General features: G+C 44.3%; 1 protein-coding gene across 1 annotated transcript in view; it reads left to right on the top strand.

Annotated features, from left to right (window-relative positions):
• The window catches only part of ndufb11 (NADH:ubiquinone oxidoreductase subunit B11), a 31,079-nt gene extending 9,197 nt beyond the window's left edge, over window positions 1-21,882 (top strand). Inside the window, exon 2 of the mRNA XM_034165726.1 lies at window positions 21,741-21,882. Within this exon, the coding sequence (XP_034021617.1) occupies window positions 21,741-21,875 (135 nt within the window). The 3' untranslated portion in view covers window positions 21,876-21,882. The remainder of the gene's footprint in view (window positions 1-21,740) is intronic.
• The last annotated feature ends 49 nt before the right edge of the window (window positions 21,883-21,931 follow it).

Below are 21,931 nucleotides of genomic sequence, written 5' to 3'. Positions count from 1 at the left end.
ACCAGGGAGGTTGAATAGTGTGATGCCCCTGTAGTTGGCACACACTCTCTGGTCCCCCTTTTTTTAAATATGGGGACCACCACCCCAGTTTGCCACTCCTTAGGCACTGTCCCAGTCCTCAGTGCAATGTTGAAGAGATGTCTCATCCAGGACAATCCCTCCACACCCAGAGCCTTCAGCATTTCTGGACGGATCTCATTAACCCCCGGGGCCTTGCCACTGCGGAGTTGTTTGACTACCTCAGTGACTTCCACCAGGCAAATTGATGAAAATCCTCTATCAGCTTCCAGCTCTGCCCCTACTATAGAGGGCGCTCCGGTCTGATGCAGGAGTTTCTCAAAGTGTTCCTTCCAGTGCTGGATTACATCCTTATTTGAGGTCAACAGAGTCTCATCCTTACTGTAGACAGCTTGGATGGTTCCCCGTTTTCCCCTCTTGAGGTGCCTCACGGTCCGTCAGAAGCACCTTGGTGCCGACCGAAAGTCCTTCTCCATGGTTGCTCCAAACTCCTCCCACTCCTGCTGCTTTGCCTTCCCCACAGCAGAGACTGCTGCCCTTCGGGCCTGTTGGTACCTCGCAATTGCCTCTGGAGTCCTCTGAGATAACATATCCCGGAAGGACGACTTCTTCAGTCGGATGGCTTCCCTGACCACCCTTGTCCACCACGGTGTTTGAGGGTTGTGGAACCTTGAGGCACCTAAGACCTTCAGGCCATAGCTCCCCGCTGCAGCTTCAGCAATGGAAGCTTTGAACATTGACCATTCTGGTTCAATGCCCCCAACCTCCACAGGGATGCTGGAGAATCTCTGCCGGAGGTGTGAGTTGAAGATCTGTCTTACCAGGTCTGTCCAAAGTCCTCCCCCACCCTCTGATCCAACTCACCACCAGATGGTGATCAGCTGACAGCTCTGACCCTCTCTTCACTCGAGTGTCCAGAACATTCGGCCTCAAATCAGATGTTAAGATCACAAAATCGATCATCGATCTTCAGCCTAGGATGCTCTGGTACCATAACACTTATGAGCATCCTTATGTTCGAACATGGTGTTCATTATGGACGATCTGTGACTAGCACAGAAGTCCAATAACAAATGACCATTCGGGTTTAGATCAGGGAGGCCATTCCTCCCAATCACACCTCTCCATGTGTCTCTGTCACTGCCCATGTGTGTGTTGAAGTCCCCCAGCAGAACATTGGAGTCCCCCACCGGAGCCCCATACAGGACTCAGGGACTCCAAGAAGGCCGAATACTCCAAAATGCTGTTTGGTGCATACACACAAACAACAGTCAGGGTTTTCCTCCCTGCCACCTGAAGACGCAGGGAGGCGACCCTCTCGTCTACTGGAGTAAACTCCAATGTAGTGGCACTCAGCCGGGGACTCATGAGTATCCCCACACCCTTCCGGCGCCTCACCCCCTGGGCAACTCCAGAGAAGAATAAGGTCCAACCCCTATCAAGGAGAGTGGTTCCGGAGCCAAGGCTGTGTGTGGAGGTGAGGCCCACCAGATCTAACTGGTATCGCTCCACCTCCTGCACAAGCTCCGGCTCCTTACCCCACAGCGAGGTGACATTCCACACCCCCAGAGCTAGCCCCTGCTGCCCGGGTCTGGTCCATCGAGGCCCTTGACTTTCACTGCCACCCAAAGGACAGCGCACCCGACACCAGCGGTTATCCCTGCGGGCGGTGAGCCCATAGGGTGGAGATGGAAAGTCCACATTGCTTTTTCGGGCTGTGCCCGACCGGGTTCCATGGAAAGCCCAGCCACCAGGTGCTCACTGATGGGCCCTACATCCTGGCTGTAGATGAGGGCCCTGGGCTTCCTCTGGTCCGGGTCACGTTTCCTCTACCTTATTTTATCGTGGTGTCTTGTGAACCATTCTTAAGCCCCTTTCACACCGGGGCTGCTCCCGGTTGCGCCGTCCGTCATTATGACGACGCCGTGTGGAAGCAACTCAGTGCCCAGACAATGCAGCTTGGCACCACAACAGCACGAGGGCGCAAAGGAGGAAGCAAGTCGGGCGCCGAAAAATTAAACCTGTTTAATTTTTTTGGCGTCCTGTGCTCGACACAGAAAGGAAGTGGTTCCAGCGCAAGCTGGGGCAAAGAGGCGTAACTCAGGGCAAAGAGGCGTTACCCGGCGTGACTTGGAGCCAAGTCCTGCTCCTTTATGATTCCTGCTGTGTTCCGTTGTTCCCGCAGTATAAATCACACAGGATTGTTTTTATACCGTGTACTCAATGCAGTAAAAACTACATGCTGAAAAAAAATGCAGACTGATTGCCAGAAATATGCAGTAAAAAGTCCGGACATCTCGAGTCCACTCATGGACGTTTGTTCACGCGCGCACATGTGAACAATTAAAAGAAAAAAAAAAGTCTGGCTTCAGGCATTATTTCCTTGTTCTCTGCTCAAACTTTCACATCACTGTTAAAAAAAAAAAAGGACAAAAAAGGACATAAGTCCTGAGACAGGACATGTCAACATCAAGTAGAACTCCAGACATCTCTGCATTGCTTGACGGTTTGCGCGCGTGCGCATCTCGCGGTCAAAGGAGGAAAGAAAAGAAAAAAAATTGTCTGCAGGCAGTTAGTTCCTTTCTGTCCTCACTCTCTCATCACAGTTAAAAAAGGACATAAGTCCAGGTCATGTCAACATCAAGCAGAACTCCAACAATCTCCACATTTGCTTAAGGACGGTCCGTGCATGCGCGCATCTTGCGGTCAAGGGAGGAAAGAAAACTATAACAGAACTCAGAGCACATCCCTGCAGCTCAGCACAACAAGCAGAAGAGAAGTCAGAGTGCACAGTCTGTCTGCAGCCAAACTGTGCACTCTGACTTCTCTGTGCAGAGAACCTGCAGGCTGCGTTCTCACCTCCTCTCTGCCCCCTGCTGCGCGCACCTGACGCAGAAATTCCTGCGTCGTCATGATGCCACAGGGAGCAACTGGGAGCAGCCCTGGTGTGAAAGGGGCTTTAGTCTGGCCTTGGGAGACCCAACCAGGAGCACAAAGGCTCCAGACAACACAGCTCTCAGGTTCTTAGCGGCACACAAACCTCTCCACCACAATAAGGTGATGGTTCCCGGAGAGGGAACCATCCCGGAGAGGGAACCATCACCTTTTTTTTTTTTTTTTTTGGTCAAAGAGAACCTTTGGCTCGTTGTTTTTCCTCCATTATTTTTTTTAGATCTTGCACTGGGTACACACACAGAGCTGTTGCACTTAATGACTCTGTCAGCGCAAGTGAACTTTAGCCTGACACACAGATGCACACACCAGCCAGTCTTTTTTTTGGACTGCACATCCTGCTGCTGCACTCAGCCCACAAAGATGGGACCAGACAGTAGAAAGAGCACAAACAAACGTCAACTGGCTGATAACAGCATTCCCTCACGTGACCACTGATAAAATAATTGTATGCCTCCTGTTATGTGTCGACGCGAGTTGAGGAGCGGACCTGCGTCAGACAGAACCCAGCGCTAAAAATAACAAGAAAGCGGTTCCAACAACAGAAACAATTTATTTTTCACCTGTGCATAATAATGTGTACAAAACTAAAACAACGTCCTTCTGGTGGAGTGACTGTTGGCATGCTCTTTAGCGCCCAAAAGGATAGAAGCCCGGCGTTCCTGGACCCACTACCACCAGACAAACACCCCCCAGGTGGACACGACAAACTGACTCTCTGTGAAGCAAAGAAGAGGTGAGGTAAGTCAGCAGTTACAACAATATCTTTCAAAAGACACACGCTATCAGCAACACATTCAGGTCTGTATTTTTTAACTTTATGCAAATGAGCAGCTTCTCACAACAAGTGGAGGATCACTTATCTGCACGCCACAGCAGTGAGAAGCAAACTGCACAATTCTCATCACAATTCCAGTATACTGCATAACAAAACACCAAGTTACTATCAACAATTAGTCAAACACTTAATCACCTTTGATGTGTGCTGACAGCATGTGTCCTCACCCTTCCTTGCTTCACGGGCTCGATGTGTCAAACCCAGGCGCGGTCCTCAGCGTCTCACAAACGGACATCACAAGGTCGAGTTCCCGGCAGTTCTGCTTGAATCACACATGCCTTAAATGCAGAACGCCATCCAATTATCTGCTTCAGCTGAAAGTCTTTAAGGTTGCATGTGAGCACCAGTCACAGGTGCTGCACATGATGTTGATGAGGGTGAGGACTCTTCAGCCAGCACCTTCTCCACAGACAAATCAGTTCTCATGCCACCTGAAGAGCAAAGAAAAGAAAAGAACACCAAAACATCCAGCCACACCCCCCAACACACAACACCTCCAAAAACTTGAAAGCCTTCATGTTTGTCATCTCCAAGATTTAATTTCTCAATGTATCGCTTTTGCTTTTCGGACTCAAGCGTTGACAAGTAATCTGAACGAATTTATCTTCCTGTGCATTTTCTCACCACATCTGTTCGGAGTCTGGAGTTTTCTGCCTACCAGTGCAGGAAAGTCAGAAGTAAACAACAGCGATCCCTTCTATTGCACGTCAAAAGTCACTAATAGGGCACTACAGTCTCATTTGAACCCTGTGTGATATCGCAGGATTTGACCTCTTACGGGGACCTCCACTCCCGTTGTGCAGTATATACACAGCATAAGTTCACACGCATAAATGGTGTACTGTTTTGTTTTCAGCTGCAGTCACCGAAGCAGTCGTGAAAAGTGTTGTGTTGTTTTTTGTTTGGTTCCCAGTAAAGAAGGGAAGACTGAGTGGGAGACGTTGTGTCAGTAAGTGTTAGCCTACACTGCTAACCAGAATAGCTGCGTTCTCTCGCCTGCAAAACTGCCTCAACATGTTTGTGCTCTGGGTCATAAACAAACCGCAACACATGTCCACTTTCCCACCGCATTGCCACTTTTTCTTTGTATTTTCACTTTGTTTGTGTGCAATTTGCCCAAAAACTCATTGAAAATGCTGTGGTTTTCTTACCCCGGAAGTAGAGAAATGATGTCATATGCATCATATTTTACCCCTTTCGTGCCTGCCCTCAAACAAAACTGCAGCGTCCTATTCAGAGTCGATCGTTATGATTTCAAATCCAGTGCATATGCTCAAGAAAAGGACATCCAGCTGCTTTCTGCAATATTTTCATTCTCCATGTTCATAGGGTTACTATCATGGGTTTTTTTCAGTCAGTACCCAGTATTCATCACCATAGGTGAGGATAGGAGCATAAAGTGAGAGCCTTGCCTTCTGGCTCTATTCTTTCTTCACACTGACAGTCTGGTACAGTGTCAGCGGAACCTCAGACACATCCCCAGTCTGTCTCACCCCGACTTGTGAACAAGCCCAAACAATCCACCCTTTTCTGACAGAGGATCATATTCTCTCCAGTAGTCATACAAGGGTAAAGAGTAGGGATGGGTGTCGAGAACCGGTTCTTTTCGAGAATTGTAAAGAAATGATACGATCCACCGACATCAATAGCCTTTTTGCTTAATGATTCTCTTATCAGTCCTTCAGAGCACCCGTTGTTTTTGAGGGTGTTTTATCAGGAAAATGATCATTTCTGTAGCGGGACTGTAATCAACAGCTTCTCATGTGGCCTACACACACGCACACGCACACACACACACACACACACACACACACACACACACTATTATCTAGCCATCCCCTCAACATGCTGCTCTGCAATAAAATTAACTGAATTTTACTTTATCTCTCTCTCACACACACTTCTTACTATTATCATTGACTATTGGCCTATCAATTTTATGAGCAACTATGTTTCAAGTGATTAAACTGTTAAAAACACAAAATAGCCTACGGCATCTTCACGTTAATAATCAGTGATTATCATAGGAACAGACAGCTGCCGGTAACGTTATTGGCATCACAGTAACATTACTAGTAGTTGTGATGTTACTGTGAGAGGATTTGGGATCTTTATTATAATTTCAGGATTGTCTGCTGCTTTAACTTACCCTCGAAACATTTATCTGCTCTCTGGAGCTTCTCTCCTCGGCAAAAGTTTTTCTCCTCTCCGCCCTGTGTGTGCGCACTGTGCATGCACAGCTTTTACTGCTGATTGGCTGTTATCCGTGCCATGGCTCTGTGTGTAACTAATCAGATAGTGCTGTAGGTGGGACAATGCTGGAGACGGAGCAGTGACTGTAGACAGAGAGCGGTGACTGCATCAGAGCCAAAATAACCCAGTTTTAAATGGATCTCTTATCAGCCATCTGATTTATAAAAAAAAAAAAAAAAGGCAGATGCCGATATGTGTCAAAATGCCAAATATCGGCGCAGATATCTTTGGCATTTTTTTTTTTACTAACGATTCATATCCTGATACACAAGAAGTGATTCAGTTTTCAAGGTCAAAGTCAGGAAAAAATTGTGGAAAACTAGAAAAATCCCTATCTTTAACATTGAATGAATTTTCCAAAATACATAATGCTGTCAAAAAAACATCACATTTCTTTCATATTTGACACAGTTATGTAGGATGGTATCCTTTATCATCTAACAAAGTTTTATCTGATCCAGATAACAGATTTTGTGGCCATTTAAATTTAACCTTGAAGACCCCATTTAATGTATATTTTACATTATATCTTAATAAAGATGCTCCAGTCACTCTCACATTTGAAAGTGAGGTGCAGACTGGCACTCACTATCAGCTGGCAAAGTTTGATCCGGGTCTGATCTGGATTGTGGATTTTGTGGACATTTGAATTTCAATATTAAACGGCTCATTTGGTGTAGATTTTGCATTACATCTCAATCAAAACTGTCTCAATCACTAATTTCTGACATTGCGGTGCAAACTGTCACTCTTTTTTATTGTTATTATTATCATTATTAGTTTATAGAGCGGGAAATTGCAAGGAGGCACTTCACAAACCTCATTTAAAAAAGAACAAAATGAATTAAAAGATTAAAACATAAATAAGTAACAAGAATAAAAGACACAATAACATAAAATACTAGTGACAAAACAAGGGAAAAATGTGGAAAATCTCCTTGACCAGATGGTTTTTCTGCGGATTTCTTTAAGAGATTTGTGGATTTACTGTCTCCAATATTACTATCTATGTTTACAGAGTCCCTGAATTCATCATTACTTCCACTGTCTACGTGCCACGCTGTCATCACTCTGCTACTTAAAAAAGATAAAAACCCCTTAAATTGTAGTTCTTATCACCCAATTTCACTTCTAAATACAGATGCTAAAATATTGGCAAAAGTACTGACGAAGCGCCTCAAAAGAGTTATTCCTACGATTGTTTCACCTGACCAGACAGGATTTGTGAAAAATCGCCAATCCTTTTTTAACATTAGAGGATTGTTCAACATTCTTTCCTCCCCCACTCCACCTGGTCATAAAGATATTGAAATTATCTCTCTAGATGCTGAAAAAGCTTTTGACCGGGTGGAGTGGGATTACCTTTTTAAAACGCTGGATTTGTTTAAATTTGGCCCCAAATTTCTGTCTTGGATCAGACTGCTTTGTTGCTTTCCAATGGCAGCAGTTCAGACCAACAAAAATCTCTCATCCTACTTCCTATTACATCGTGGCACAAGGCAAGGGTGCCCTCTCTCACTGCTTTTATTTTTAGTGGCCATCGAACCATTAGACTTGGCAGTACGGCAGAGTTTAGACATCAGGGGAATAAACTGTATGGGCTCAGAACACAGTGTGTCTCTTTATGTAGACAATGCATTATTGTTTGTTTCAAATCCTATGTCTAGCGTTGGACATGCTTGATAGGTTTGGGAAGATATCTGGCTATAAAGTTAATTTTCCAAAAAGTGAAATGATCCCCCTAAGATCACTGGATGAGAATCTTTCCAAAATAGCCCCTTTTTAAATGCAATTTTAAAAAGTTCAAGTATTTTGGTATCTGGGTGACCCATGACTATAAAGAGCTATACAACGCTAATTATTTACCATTTTTATCTAACCTTAAAGTGGATATGACACCTAAAACATTAGGTTAAACTGATATAAATATCAAAATATACATACAGTATAGTAAGTTGAAAGTGGTTTTAATTATTATCACGGAGAAATAAAGTTTGTACAGTTTCTTAAAAGTGTGTTTCTTGGAATGCGCGCTGGTAGCGTTCCATCAGCGGTCACGTGATGCCGTGACATCACAGCGTGTAGAGTCCCGTCTTTCTCTGTTAGATTAACAACAGGAACTGATAGACCTCAGCATGGACAGTGACGAGATCGAGAACTTTTCTGACTCCTCTTCAAGTGTGGATTATTTCTGACTCGGATCCTGAGGATGTCACAGCAGTGATTAGACCCTGCAGATTGGAGCCGTATCTTTCGGACGAACATTCAAACCAGGAGCATTATGGCAGTGAAAATAATGCCGGCGGTGCTTATGGTGGAGCCGAAGCAGAGGCAAGAGACGTGCCAATTCCGACGGATTTCTAAAGGCTGCAGAATATGGAATGGTAAGGCAGGCTTTGATTTTTGTTGCTACTGTTTATAACACTATAATTACTGTATAGCATTTTCGATTCGAGCGTCTGTTTACTGCCTTTGTTATTGTTCCAGAGCCGCGACAGTGTAGCTATTACTTGCGGACCACCGTCATTACCTTCTGGTTTTTGCCGCCTGACATTTCGTGCATCGCACAACAGCGCGACTTTCAATCAGTCTGCCTGGACTTGAAAAGGCTAAAACCTTTCGCCCTTGTGTTTGTGCAATATGCTGCGATACACTGGTCAGGCATATCGACAAACAAGTCCCTGAGAGCTGTGTTTAATCAAAGTTTCTGCCGCTAAACAAAGTGTAAACAGCGGCCGGCAGACGCGCAAGCCGATACGGTCTACATGTAGTGACGTATTTTAGGCTTGGTGCTCAGCAGGAAGCTGATCACGGGGCGTGCACATTTTTCAGTGGCGGGACGTTCAAATGTTATATATAACGGGAGAATTGCGTCCATTTTCCCAAAACGCTTAGGTTGACCGAATTATATAACCTTTGTTACATGTAATAAGACTATGTTGTCTTTATGAAGCGCCTTGGGGCAACTGTTTGTTGTGATTTGGCGCTATATAAATAAAATTGATTTGATTTTGTCATATCCACTTTAAACATTACATAGCCCGTTGGGAATTAATCCTAGCCCCCAGCGAAAGAGGCTGGGGGCTAGGATTAATTAGATTAAAATGACTATTCTGCCTAAATTTCTCTACTTATTTCAAAGCCTACCTATTTTCCTTTCCAAATCTTTCTTCTCTAAATTGTATAGTCAGGTATCATCTTTTATTTGAAATAAAAAGCACCCAAGATTGGGTAAGAAAATACTGCAGCTGCCCCGGGACTTCGGTGGCATGTCACTCCCTAACGTCATGTATTATTACTGCGCCGCTAATAATCAAGCGGCGTTGTACTGGCTTGGAGGAGATAATGCAGCACCTAGCTGGGTAATTTTGGAAAGGGGCTCAATACAGTATAGCTCTACTGTCGCATTGCTCTGTTCTGAATTACCCTTCAAACAGCCTATCTTATTTTACTCTTCCAACCCAGTAGTGATGCACACACTTAAAATATGGAATCAGTGTAGAAGGTCATTTAAATGTAATAATTTATTATTCACAGCACCAGTTACAAAGAACCATATGTTTGTCCCATCGGTGACTGATGAGGTCTTTGATGTCTGGGAGGGGCATGGGATACATTGCTTGTATAATCTATACATAGATAACAATTTCACTTTATTTGATCAGCTGTTAAAGAAATATAATATTCCAAAGTCACACTTTTTTAGATATTTGCAATTGAAAAATTTTGTCCGGTTAAAATTCTGGCTGCTTTCCTTTGTGTCCACCCGGTCACTGTTGGACAAACTTCTGGATTATCAAACTGACTCTAAAAAGGTTTTGAGCAGGATTTACACCTTACTCACGTCATATCAAGAGCCCAGTCTGGAGGGCCTTAAGCGGAAATGGGAAACGGACTTGAATGAGACTATATTGGACTCTGTGTGGCAAAGGACACTAAATAACATTCATTCATCTTCAGTCTCACTCAGACATGTGGTGGTCCAATTCAAAGTTGTGCACCGTCTGCACTGGTCTAAAGACAAGTTGTCCAAGATCAAACCAGATCTGGACCCATCATGTGATTGTTGCAAACAAACACCTGCTACACTTATGCACATGTTTTGGACCTGCCCTAAACTCTGTGGATATTGGCATTCCATTTTTAAGACCTTTTCCAGGATTTGCGGAAAAACTGTGTACCGCTGTCCTTGGATTGCTTTGTTTGGGGTAGTATCCCCGGAAATTAATTTGAACAGAAGCCAAGAAGAAATGATTGTTTTTTGTTGTTATTGGCTCGTAGATTAATTTTGTTCAAATGGAAGGAGGTGTGCCCTCCAACATTCGCTCAGTGGATGAAACGTTATGGCACATATACATTTGGAAAAGATAAGGTATACACTTAAAGGTTCCTCTGGGAAATTTTATGATCAATGGCTGCCTTTTATTTCTTATTTTACAGCATGTCTGCTAACAATTTGATTTAAATTGCTCAATTCTGTATTTTGTATGCAAATCCTTATCTTACGATTTCATACCAGACGGAAATATGGTATGTTTCTTGAACCGGTATAGCACGGGGCGGGAGGGGAGGGATTTCTCTTTTTTTTTTTTTTTTTTGTATACTTTTATTTGTGTTTGTCATTTTCTAAACTTGTAAAAACAATAAAAAGACACTGATCAAAAACAAGGGAAAAAAATTGTGTCTTCAGTCTAGACTTAAAAGTCTCCACAGAGTCCAATTGAGGGATCTGCATGGGCAGATTGTTCCACAGAGCTGGGGCACGGTGAGAAAATGCTCTGTAACCCGCTGACTTTTTTTTTTTTTTTTTTCAGCCTTGGGACACACAGTAGACCTGCAGCCTGTGAACACAGGGCCCAATGAATGACTCTCAATGAATAGACTAATGCCCTGGTCACATGGTACACGACGATTCCTGAACGAAGGGGAAAAAAGTCACAAACTCACAAATCGTGGAGAAAAGGTGGATGAATGAGCTTTCACTTTTCCCATCACCGAATAAATAGCCTGCGAATCAAGAGCGCAAACAGAATGAAAGAGTAACGAAATGAAACTGAAGCTAATGTTGACCTCGACGTTTTAAACAAAACGCGCCTGGAGCCAGTGCGGACTGGCTATATACACCATTGTGGTACATATAAGAATGTGATGCAGCATTATTTACACTGCTGTGGTGTATATAAGGCCGTAACGTGCAGTTATTTACACCCCCGTGGTGTAAATAAGAACACAATAGGGCATTATTCACACCACCGTGGTCTATACAGCCTTTGACAGAGCAGTGTGTGTCTGCATCCTGCTCTGTGTTCCAGGACTTGGTGCTGTGACAGAGCTCTGTAGCGTCTGAGTCCTGGAGAAGCTGCAAAGAGATGCGCACGATCTGATCTACTGTGGGGATCTGTGCGCACGTCGGTGGATCCACCTGCTTTGGTTGCTCTTCCAGAACAAAAGCGGGATCATCTCCATCATCAGAATTCTCACAGCTACATGGGCAACACCCTGTCCTCCATATTGCATTGCCCAGGCTCACACCCGCACACTGCACACCATACACTACCACTCTACTACACTGGAGAGGACACTCCAGCTTTGCCCCCACCGTCGATACAACACAGGGAGCAGCAGATACTGGTTATAAGCCATTGCTCAATTGGCGTAGAGCTCGGCGCAAGGGGTTGCTTTCAAAGGTGGGAGAGGTTTTCAGATCTCATTGGACAGATACCACCCGCCTTAAGCTGGGCAGCCCCCAGCCATTAAGGTTCTGTCCTGCCACAGTCTGCTATCTCTATTGGGTGCATAGGGATTACGAGCCATCTGAACAATAAACTGTAAACATCGCACCAGGCAACAACAAACAAGCAAAGAGACCAACTCTAAAACTGGCAACATGGAACGTCCGGACTATGATTATAAACCAAGAAATCAGGAAGACCAGAAAGACTGCCGTGATAAATGACGAGCTGAAGAGACTTCAGGTAGACATAGCCACTCTTCAGGAAACTCAACTGGCTGACTCAGGCACGCTGAAGGAGAAGGACTACACGTTCTACTGGCAGGGACATAGCTCTGGCTAGCCAAGAGTGCACAGAATAGGCTTTGCAGTGAGGAACAGTCTACTGAGTATGGTCGAACCAGGCAGTAATGGCTCAGAGCGACTCCTGACTCTCTGCCTCAACACTATCGACTGCCCTGTCAACCTTGTCAGCGTGTATGTCCCAACATTGTCCACCACACCAGATGTCAAAGATGAGTTCTACAATAGCCTTGCAGCTACCATTGAAAACATCTCCAGCACAGAACAGCTGATTCTACTGGGTGACTTCAACGCCAGAGTGGGTGCGGACTCATTGCCCTCCTGCTTAGGTCATTTCGGCGTAGGCAGAATGAACGAGAATGGACAGAGACTTCTTGAACTTTGCGCATTATCACCAACTCGTACTTTCAAACCAAGCCCCAGCACGAGGTTTCTTGGAGACACCCGCGCTCCAAGCACTGGCATCAATTGGATCTGATCCTTGGTAGGCGAACTGCCATCAAACATATTCTCCACACTCGGTCCTACCACAGTACAGACTGCCACACAGACCACTCCCTGGTGTGCTGCAAGATCAGGCTACAACCAAAGCGGTTATAGTAAATATGTAGTATCATAGTAAGAAGAGTGGGAATCCTCGCATCGACACTACTAAGATGTCACAGCCAGACCTTGTGGGGCAGTTTGCCGAGACCTTTGAGAAGAAAATCAGTGCTGTGCAGCCTGGAAATCTTGCCACTCAGAAGTGGGAGACCCTGCAGGACACCATTCACAAGACAGCCCTGGCCACCTTTAGGAGGAAGACCTCAAAGTCACATGACTGGTTTGAGGCCTAGTCACTTACGATGACTCCCGTCATAAATGCCAAACGAGCTGCGCTTGCTGAGTACAAGCAGACCCCAAGCAAAAGGAACCTGCAGATCCTCAGGGCAAAGTATAGCAGAGTGCAAGACGCTGCGCTAACGAGTACTGGACAGCGCTCAGTCAGAACATCCAGACAGTTGCTAGTAACATCCGTGGAATGTGCGATGGCATCAAGAGGGCTTTTGGTCCAACACAGAGCAAGAATGCCCCCCTCAAATCCTCCAGTGGGGAAGTCATCACAGACAAACAGATGGAGAGGTGGGTAGAGCACTACTCCAAGCTCTGCTCCCGTCAAAACACCGTGTCTCCTACAGCCCTTGATGCAGTCGAATGCCTGCCTGTCATGGAAGACCTAGATGCTTTACCAACAACTGAAGAACTCAGTAAGGCCATCGACAGCTTGGCCACAGGCAAGGCGCCGGGCAGCGATGGGATACCACCAGACCTGATCAAGCACTGCAACCGGTTGCACCGCCAACCCGTTCACATTTCTAACCGTTTTTCCCCACTCGACGACACACCCGCCGAGGATCAAACTCTGGTTATTGGCGACTCTGTTTTGAGAAATGTGAAGTTAGCGACACCAGCAACCATAGTCAGTTGTCTTCTGGGGGCCAGAGCAGGCGACATTGAAGGAAATTTGAAACTGCTGGCTAAGGCTAAGCGTAAATTTGGTAAGATTGTAATTCACGTCGGTAGTAATGACACCCGGTTACGCCAATCGGAGGTCACTAAAATTAACATTGAATCGGTGTGTAACTTTGCAAAAACAATGTCGGACTCTGTAGTTTTCTCTGGGCCCCTCCCCAATCGGACCGGGAGTGACATGTTTAGCCGCATGTTCTCCTTGAATTGCTGGCTGTCTGAGTGGTGTCCAAAAAATGAGGTGGGCTTCATAGATAATTGGCAAAGCTTCTGGGGAAAACCTGGTCTTGTTTGGAGAGACGGCATCCATCCCACTTTGGATGGAGCAGCTCTCATTTCTAGAAATCTGGCCAATTTTCTTAAATCCTCCAAACCGTGACTATCCAGGGTTGGGACCAGGAAGCAGAGTTATAGTCTTACACACCTCTCTGCAGCTTCTCTCCCCCTGCCATCCCCTCATTACCCCATCCCCGTAGAGACGGTGCCTGCTCCCAGACCACCAATAACCAGCAAAAATCTATTTAAGCATAAAAATTCAAAAATAAAAAATAATATAGCACCTTCAACTGCACCACAGACTAAAACAGTTAAATGTGGTCTATTAAACATTAGGTCTCTCTCTTCTAAGTCCCTGTTAGTAAATTATATAATAATTGATCAACATATTGATTTTATTCTGCCTTACAGAAACCTGGTTACAGCAGGATGAATATGTTAGTTTAAATGAGTCAACACCCCCGAGTCACACTAACTGCCAGAATGCTCGTAGCACGGGCCGAGGCGGAGGATTAGCAGCAATCTTCCATTCCAGTTTATTAATTAATCAAAAACCCAGACAGAGCTTTAATTCATTTGAAAGCTTGACTCTTAGTCTTGTCCATCCAAATTGGAAGTCCCAAAAACCAGTTTTATTTGTTATTGTCTATCGTCCACCTGGTCGTTACTGTGAGTTTCTCTGTGAATTTTCAGACCTTTTGTCTGACTTAGTGCTTAGCTCAGATAAGATAATTATAGTGGGCGATTTTAACGTCCACACAGATGCTGAGAATGACAGCCTCAACACTGCATTTAATCTATTATTAGACTCAATTGGCTTTGCTCAAAATGTAAATGAGTCTACCCACCACTTTAATCATATCTTAGATCTTGTTCTGACTTATGGTATGGAAATTGAAGACTTAACAGTATTCCCTGAAAACTCCCTTCTGTCTGATCATTTCTTAATAACATTTACATTTACTCTGATGGACTACCCAGCAGTGGGGAATAAGTTTCATTACACTAGAAGTCTTTCAGAAAGCACTGTAACTAGGTTTAAGGATATGATTCCTTCTTTATGTTCTCTAATGCCATATACCAACACAGTGCAGAGTAGCTACCTAAACTCTGTAAGTGAGATAGAGTATCTCGTCAGTAGTTTTACATCCTCATTGTAGACAACTTTGGATGCTGTAGCTCCTCTGAAAAAGAGAGCTTTAAATCAGAAGTGCCTGACTCCGTGGTATAACTCACAAACTCGCAGCTTAAAGCAGATAAGACGTAAGTTGGAGAGGAAATGGCGTCTCACTAATTTAGAAGATCTTCACTTAGCCTGGAAAAAGAGTCTGTTGCTCTATAAAAAAGCCCTCCGTAAAGCTAGGACATCTTACTACTCATCACTTATTGAAGAAAATAAGAACAACCCCAGGTTTCTTTTCAGTACTGTAGCCAGGCTGACAAAGAGTCAGAGCTCTATTGAGCCGAGTATTCCTTTAACTTTAACTAGTAATGACTTCATGACTTTCTTTGCTAATAAAATTTGAACTATTAGAGAAAAAATTACTCATAACCATCCCAAAGACGTATCGTTATCTTTGGCTGCTTTCAGTGATGCCGGTATTTGGTTAGACTCTTTCTCTCCGATTGTTCTGTCTGAGTTATTTTCATTAGTTACTTCATTCAAACCATCAACATGTCTATTAGACCCCATTCCTACCAGGCTGCTCAAGGAAGCCCTACCATTATTTAATGCTTCGATCTTAAATATGATCAATCTATCTTTATTAGTTGGCTATGTACCACAGGCTTTTAAGGTGGCAGTAATTAAACCATTACTTAAAAAGCCATCACTTGACCCAGCTATCTTAGCTAATTATAGGCCAATCTCCAACCTTTTCTCACAAAAATTCTTGAAAGGGTAGTTGTAAAACAGCTAACTGATCATCTGCAGAGGAATGGTCTATTTGAAGAGTTTCAGTCAGGTTTTAGAATTCATCATAGTACAGAAACAGCATTAGTGAAGGTTACAAATGATCTTCTTATGGCCTCAGACAGTGGACTCATCTCTGTGCTTGTTCTGTTAGACCTCAGTGCTGCTTTTGATACTGTTGACCATAAAATTTTATTACAGAGATTAGAGCATGCCATATAGGTATTAAAGGCACTGCGCTGCGGTGGTTTGAATCATATTTATCTAATAGATTACAATTTGTTCATGTAAATGGGGAATCTTCTTAACAGACTAAGGTTAATTATGGAGTTCCACAAGGTTCTATGCTAGGACCAATTTTATTCACTTTATACATGCTTCCCTTAGGCAGTATTATTAGACGGCATTGCTTAAATTTTCATTGTTACGCAGATGATACCCAGCTTTATCTATCTATGAAGCCAGAGGACACACACCAATTAGCTAAACTGCAGGATTGTCTTACAGACATAAAGACATGGATGACCTCTAATTTCCTGCTTTTCAACTCAGATAAAACTGAAGTTATTGTACTTGGCCCCACAAATCTTAGAAACATGGTGTCTAACCAGATCCTTACTCTGGATGGCATTACCCTGACCTCTAGTAATACTGTGAGAAATCTTGGAGTCATTTTTGATCAGGATATGTCATTCAAAGCGCATATTAAACAAATATGTAGGACTGCTTTTTTGCATTTACGCAATATCTCTAAAATTAGAAAGGTCTTGTCTCAGAGTGATGCTGAAAAACTAATTCATGCATTTATTTCCTCTAGGCTGGACTATTGTAATTCATTATTATCAGGTTGTCCTAAAAGTTCCCTGAAAAGCCTTCAGTTAATTCAAAATGCTGCAGCTAGAGTACTAACGGGGACTAGAAGGAGAGAGCATATCTCACCCATATTGGCCTCTCTTCATTGGCTTCCTGTTAATTCTAGAATAGAATTTAAAATTCTTCTTCTTATTTATAAGGTTTTGAATAATCAGGTCCCATCTTATCTTAGGGACCTCATAGTACCATATCACCCCAATAGAGCGCTTCGCTCTCAGACTGCAGGCTTACTTGTAGTTCCTAGGGTTTGTAAGAGTAGAATGGGAGGCAGAGCCTTCAGCTTTCAGGTTCCTCTCCTGTGGAACCAGCTCCCAAATCAGATCAGGGAGACAGACACCCTCTCTACTTTTAAGATTAGGCTTAAAACTTTCCTTTTTGCTAAAGCTTATAGTTAGGGCTGGATCAGGTGACCCTGAACCATCCCTTAGTTATGCTGCTATAGACTTAGACTGCTGCGGGGTTCCCATGATGCACTGAGTGTTTCTTTCTGTTTTTGCTCTGTATGCACCACTCTGCATTTAATCATTAGTGATTGATCTCTGCTCCCCTCCACAGCATGTCTTTTTCCTGGTTCTCTCCCTCAGCCCCAACCAGTCCCAGCAGAAGACTGCCCCTCCCTGAGCCTGGTTCTGCTGGAGGTTTCGTCCTGTTAAAAGGGAGTTTTTCCTTCCCACTGTCGGCAAGTGCTTGCTCACGGGGTCGTTTTGACCGTTGGGGTTTTTACGTAATTATTGTATGGCCTTGCCTTACAATATAAAGCGCCTTGGGGCAACTGTTTGTTGTGATTTGGCGCTATATAAATAAAATTGATTGATTGATTGCAAGACAACTCTCCTGCTTCCACTACATGAAGTCCTGTGTCAGTGTTGGGAGGAAGGTGCTGTACCACAGGACATGAGGGACACCAAGATCGTCGCCCTCTACAAAATAAAGGCGCGAGAAGTGATTGCAACAACTATAGGGGCATTTCTCTACAAAGCATCATTGGCAAAGTTTTTGCTAGTCATACTGACGCGCCTACAGAAGCTGGCAGAATGGGTTCACCTGGAATCGCAGTGTGGCTTCCGTGCTGAGAGGTCAACCACTGACATGGTCTTCTCCCTTTGCCAGCTCCAGGAGAAGTGCAGAGAGCAACAGATGCCCTTATATGTCGTATTCATTGACCTCACCATGGCTTTCGACTTAGTCAGCAGAGATGGCCTAATCAAGGTTCTCCAGTTGATTGGCTGCCCTCTGAAACTGCAGAGCATGATAGAATCCTTCCACACCAACATGAAGGGGACAGTGCAGTTCGACGGCAGCATCTCAGAGCCCTTCGACATACGCAGCAGAGTGAAACGGGTGCGTCCTCACTCCAACCCTGTTTGGCATATTCTTCGCTGTAGGCATGCTTTTGGCACTGCTACAGAAAGGATCTACCTGTGGACCAGATCAGATGACAGGCTTTTCAATCTTGCCCGCCTCAGAGCCAAGACAGAGTTCCGTGAAGCTCTCATTAGAGACATGCTCTTGCAGACTATGCAGCTGTTGCTAGCCACACCCAGCAAGATCTACAGTCACTGATGGACCGGTTTTCCCAGGCATGCAAGGACTTTGGGCTGACTATCAACATGAAAAAAATCAATGTCCTGGGTCAGGATACAGCAACACCACCAGCCATCACCATCGACAACTATGAACTTGACACAGTCAAGGGATTCATTTACCTTGGCTCCACCATCACCGACAACCTCTCTCTTGACTCAGAGATCAACAAGAGGATCGGTAAGGCAGCAACAACAATGGCATGTCTCACAACTCGAGTGTGGTCAAACTCTGAACTGTCTGTGGCCACAAAAATGGCAGTCTACAACGCATGCGTAGTCAGTATGTTGCTGTGCGTTAGTGAAACATGAACAGCATATGCTCGCCAGGAGAAACAGCTGAACACCTTTCATCTGCCCAGCATCCGCCGTATCCTTGGGATATCTCACCCGTGCAGGCCTCCAAAGTATGTTCACCTCACTCAGACAGCGCAGACTACGATGGTGGGGTCATGTCCACCACATGGAGGATGGATGTATCCCCAAAGAAATCCTATATGGCAAGCTGAAGACTGGAAAGAGAAGCCGCGGACGCCCACAGCTTCGCTTCAGAGATGTCTGTAAGAGACACATGCGGGCTCTGAACATTAACACGGAAACCTGGGAAGATCTGGCAGGTGATCGCACAAGGTGGAGGAGCACCCTGAAGCAACTCAAAGCGGGGGAAGAGAAGCTCATGACGTCAGCTGCAAGGAAGAGGTGCACGCAGAAAAGAAAGAAACAGCGCAGTCAGGCCAGAGACCATCTACAGATGCAACCGCTGCATCAGAGACTGTCACTCCTGCATTGGACTACACAACCAGATCAACGGAAGCCTACTTACTTACAAATACCAAAACTCTAATTGTCTGCTTTTCTCTCTACTCGCTGAATCACCCACAAAATTCCTTCTGTCATCAGCCAAATTACGTGGCTTGGAGATCATTGTTATTGGTTTATGTAGTTTATTTTCCACCACTGATAAAGACAAATTCATATTTTGTTTGTTACTTGTGTTGCTATTGGCAAGCGAAGAAGGAAGTAAGAAACTCCATTCACGTGAGTCATGTGCAAAGTGTGTGCCCACAAACAAAACCACATGGGGTGGGTGGGCTGTGATCAAACACGTGGGGTGATTTGTGATTGGTTAGCTTGTGCATTTTCCACCAATGAAAAGGAGTCATGTTTCTTCCCATCGCTGTCACCAGTGCTGGCCCTTCTCTGCTGCAGTATAGTGACAGGCTGCCACTGCTGCAGCAGAGAAGGAAATTATCTTTTTTGCTGCATGTGTGACATAAACGCACAGCAAAAATGATAATGCTGGGGATCGTCACCGTCCATGGCACTGGTCATGGGGAACTGTCTGTGTCAGATGAAAGCCGCGAGCCACAAACATTTGAAATGTTGGCACATACATTTGGGGAGGTGATGGTCTAGTGCATAGGTGTCAAACTGATTCCAGAAAGGGCCAAGAGGGTGCAGGTTTTCTTTGTAACCACCAACTCCACCAGGTGATTTCACTGATGAACTCTTCCCATCTGCTCAAAGTGATGTTCATCAGTGAAATCCCCTGCTGGAGTTGGTGGTTACAAAGAAAACCAGCGCCCTCTTGGCCCTTTCTGGAATCAGTTTGACACCTATGGTCTAGTGGTTAAAGTGTTGGGCTTCAGACCAGAAGATCCTCAGTTCAAATCCCAGCCTGACTGGAAAATCACTAAGGACCCTTGGGCAAGGTCCTTAATCCCTTAGTTGCTCCCGGTGTGTAGTGGGCGCCTTGTATGGCAGCAGCCTGACATTGGGGTGAATGTGAGGCATTGATGTGTAAAGCGCTTTGAGCATCTGATGCAGATGGAAAAGTGCTATATAAATGCAGTCCATTTACCACTTATTTATTTACATAGTTGATAAAACGTTCTTAACAGTATTGTTACTGTACAAAAACGTTCACCTGGTCAAGACTTTACTTATTGATTCCTTCAGATATCGCTTTCGTTCAATATGTCGGACTTGTGAGGTTGAACGAAGTAAGTGAAGTCAAACAAAACACTAATGTTACAAAAACCAGGCAAACGATAAGAAACCGTCAAGAATGACAGCAAAACAAAATACAGAAGAATTGAGGTTTTTCGGCGGCATTCGTTAAAATTTTTCGACAGTTTCAAAATCCTGATGAAAGCGCCAGCTGCAGGAACGAAACTGGGTGAAGGGTAAACGAAAGTCCAGATTTCTCGTTTTGTTTGGGCTTCATTGGTCTTCGTGAAGTGCCATGTGACCGGGTCTTAAGTTTGATCTGTATTTGATTTTAACATTGAACCCCCTTTTGTTCTATATTTTGTATTATTTCAGCTTATGAAAAGTCACTTCTAACAAGACTTTGACCTTGAAATTTTTTTCTAAAGTAAAAATTTGTGGAATTGTAGTGTTGGTGGAGGTTTGTGCTGTACGAGCGAGGTGGTCTAGTTAGTGTTTAAAACAAACAAGAAAAAAGACATCTCAGCAGAGAGAAGACAGACAGACAGACTTTGCTGAAAAACTAATTCATGCATTTATTTCCTCTAGGCTGGACTATTGTAATTCATTATTATCAGGTTGTCCTAAAAGTTCCCTAAAAAGCCTTCAGTTAATTCAAAATGCTGCAGCTAGAGTACTAACGGGGACTAGAAGGAGAGAGCATATCTCACCCATATTGGCCTCTCTTCATTGGCTTCCTGTTAACTCTAGAATAGAATTTAAAACTCTTCTTCTTACTTATAAGGTTTTGAATAATCAGGTCCCATCTTATCTTAGGGACCTCGTAGTACCATATCACCCCAATAGAGCGCTTCGCTCTCAGACTGCAGGCTTACTTGTAGTTCCTAGGGTTTGTAAGAGTAGAATGGGAGGCAGAGCCTTCAGCTTTCAGGCTCCTCTCCTGTGGAACCAGCTCCCAATTCAGATCAGGGAGACAGACACCCTCTCTACTTTTAAGATTAGGCTTAAAACTTTCCTTTTTGCTAAGGCTTATAGTTAGGGCTGGATCAGGTGACCCTGAACCATCCCTTAGTTATGCTGCTATAGACGTAGACTGCTGGGGGGTTCCCACGATGCACTGTTTCTTTCTCTTTTGCTCTGTATGCACCACTCTGCATTTAATCATTAGTGATCGATCTCTGCTCCCCTCCACAGCATGTCTTTTTCCTGGTTCTCTCCCTCAGCCCCAACCAGTCCCAGCAGAAGACTGCCTCTCCCTGAGCCTGGTTCTGCTGGAGGTTTCTTCCTGTTAAAAGGGAGTTTTTCCTTCCCACTGTAGCCAAGTGCTTGCTCACAGGGGGTCGTTTTGACCGTTGGGGTTTTTCTGTAATTATTGTATGGCTTTGCCTTACAATATAAAGCGCCTTGGGGCAACTGTTTGTTGTGATTTGGCGCTATATAAAAAAATTGATTGATTGATTGATTTGGCGCTATATAAAAAAAAAAAAATTGATTGAATTGATTGACTTAAAATCTACCACGTCTGACTTTCTGTTCTGACAGAATCCTGATTATCATGGATTTTCGGATGACCCTGTGGTTGACGTGTGGAACATGAGGATTGCTTTCTTCTTTGGCATCTCGATGGCTCTTGTTATTGGAGGAACCTTCATTCACTATTTACCGGACCCCGGGTAAGTGTCCTCACCCATTCTGTCCTCATCCAGTACTTTGCATAATTTTTGCGTTTGTGT

Source organism: Thalassophryne amazonica, unplaced genomic scaffold (assembly GCF_902500255.1).
Source record: "Thalassophryne amazonica unplaced genomic scaffold, fThaAma1.1, whole genome shotgun sequence".
Taxonomy (NCBI): Eukaryota; Metazoa; Chordata; class Actinopteri; order Batrachoidiformes; family Batrachoididae; genus Thalassophryne; species Thalassophryne amazonica.
The sequence above is the reverse complement of the archived record's forward strand: the minus strand, read 5'-3'. Positions and strand labels throughout refer to the sequence as shown.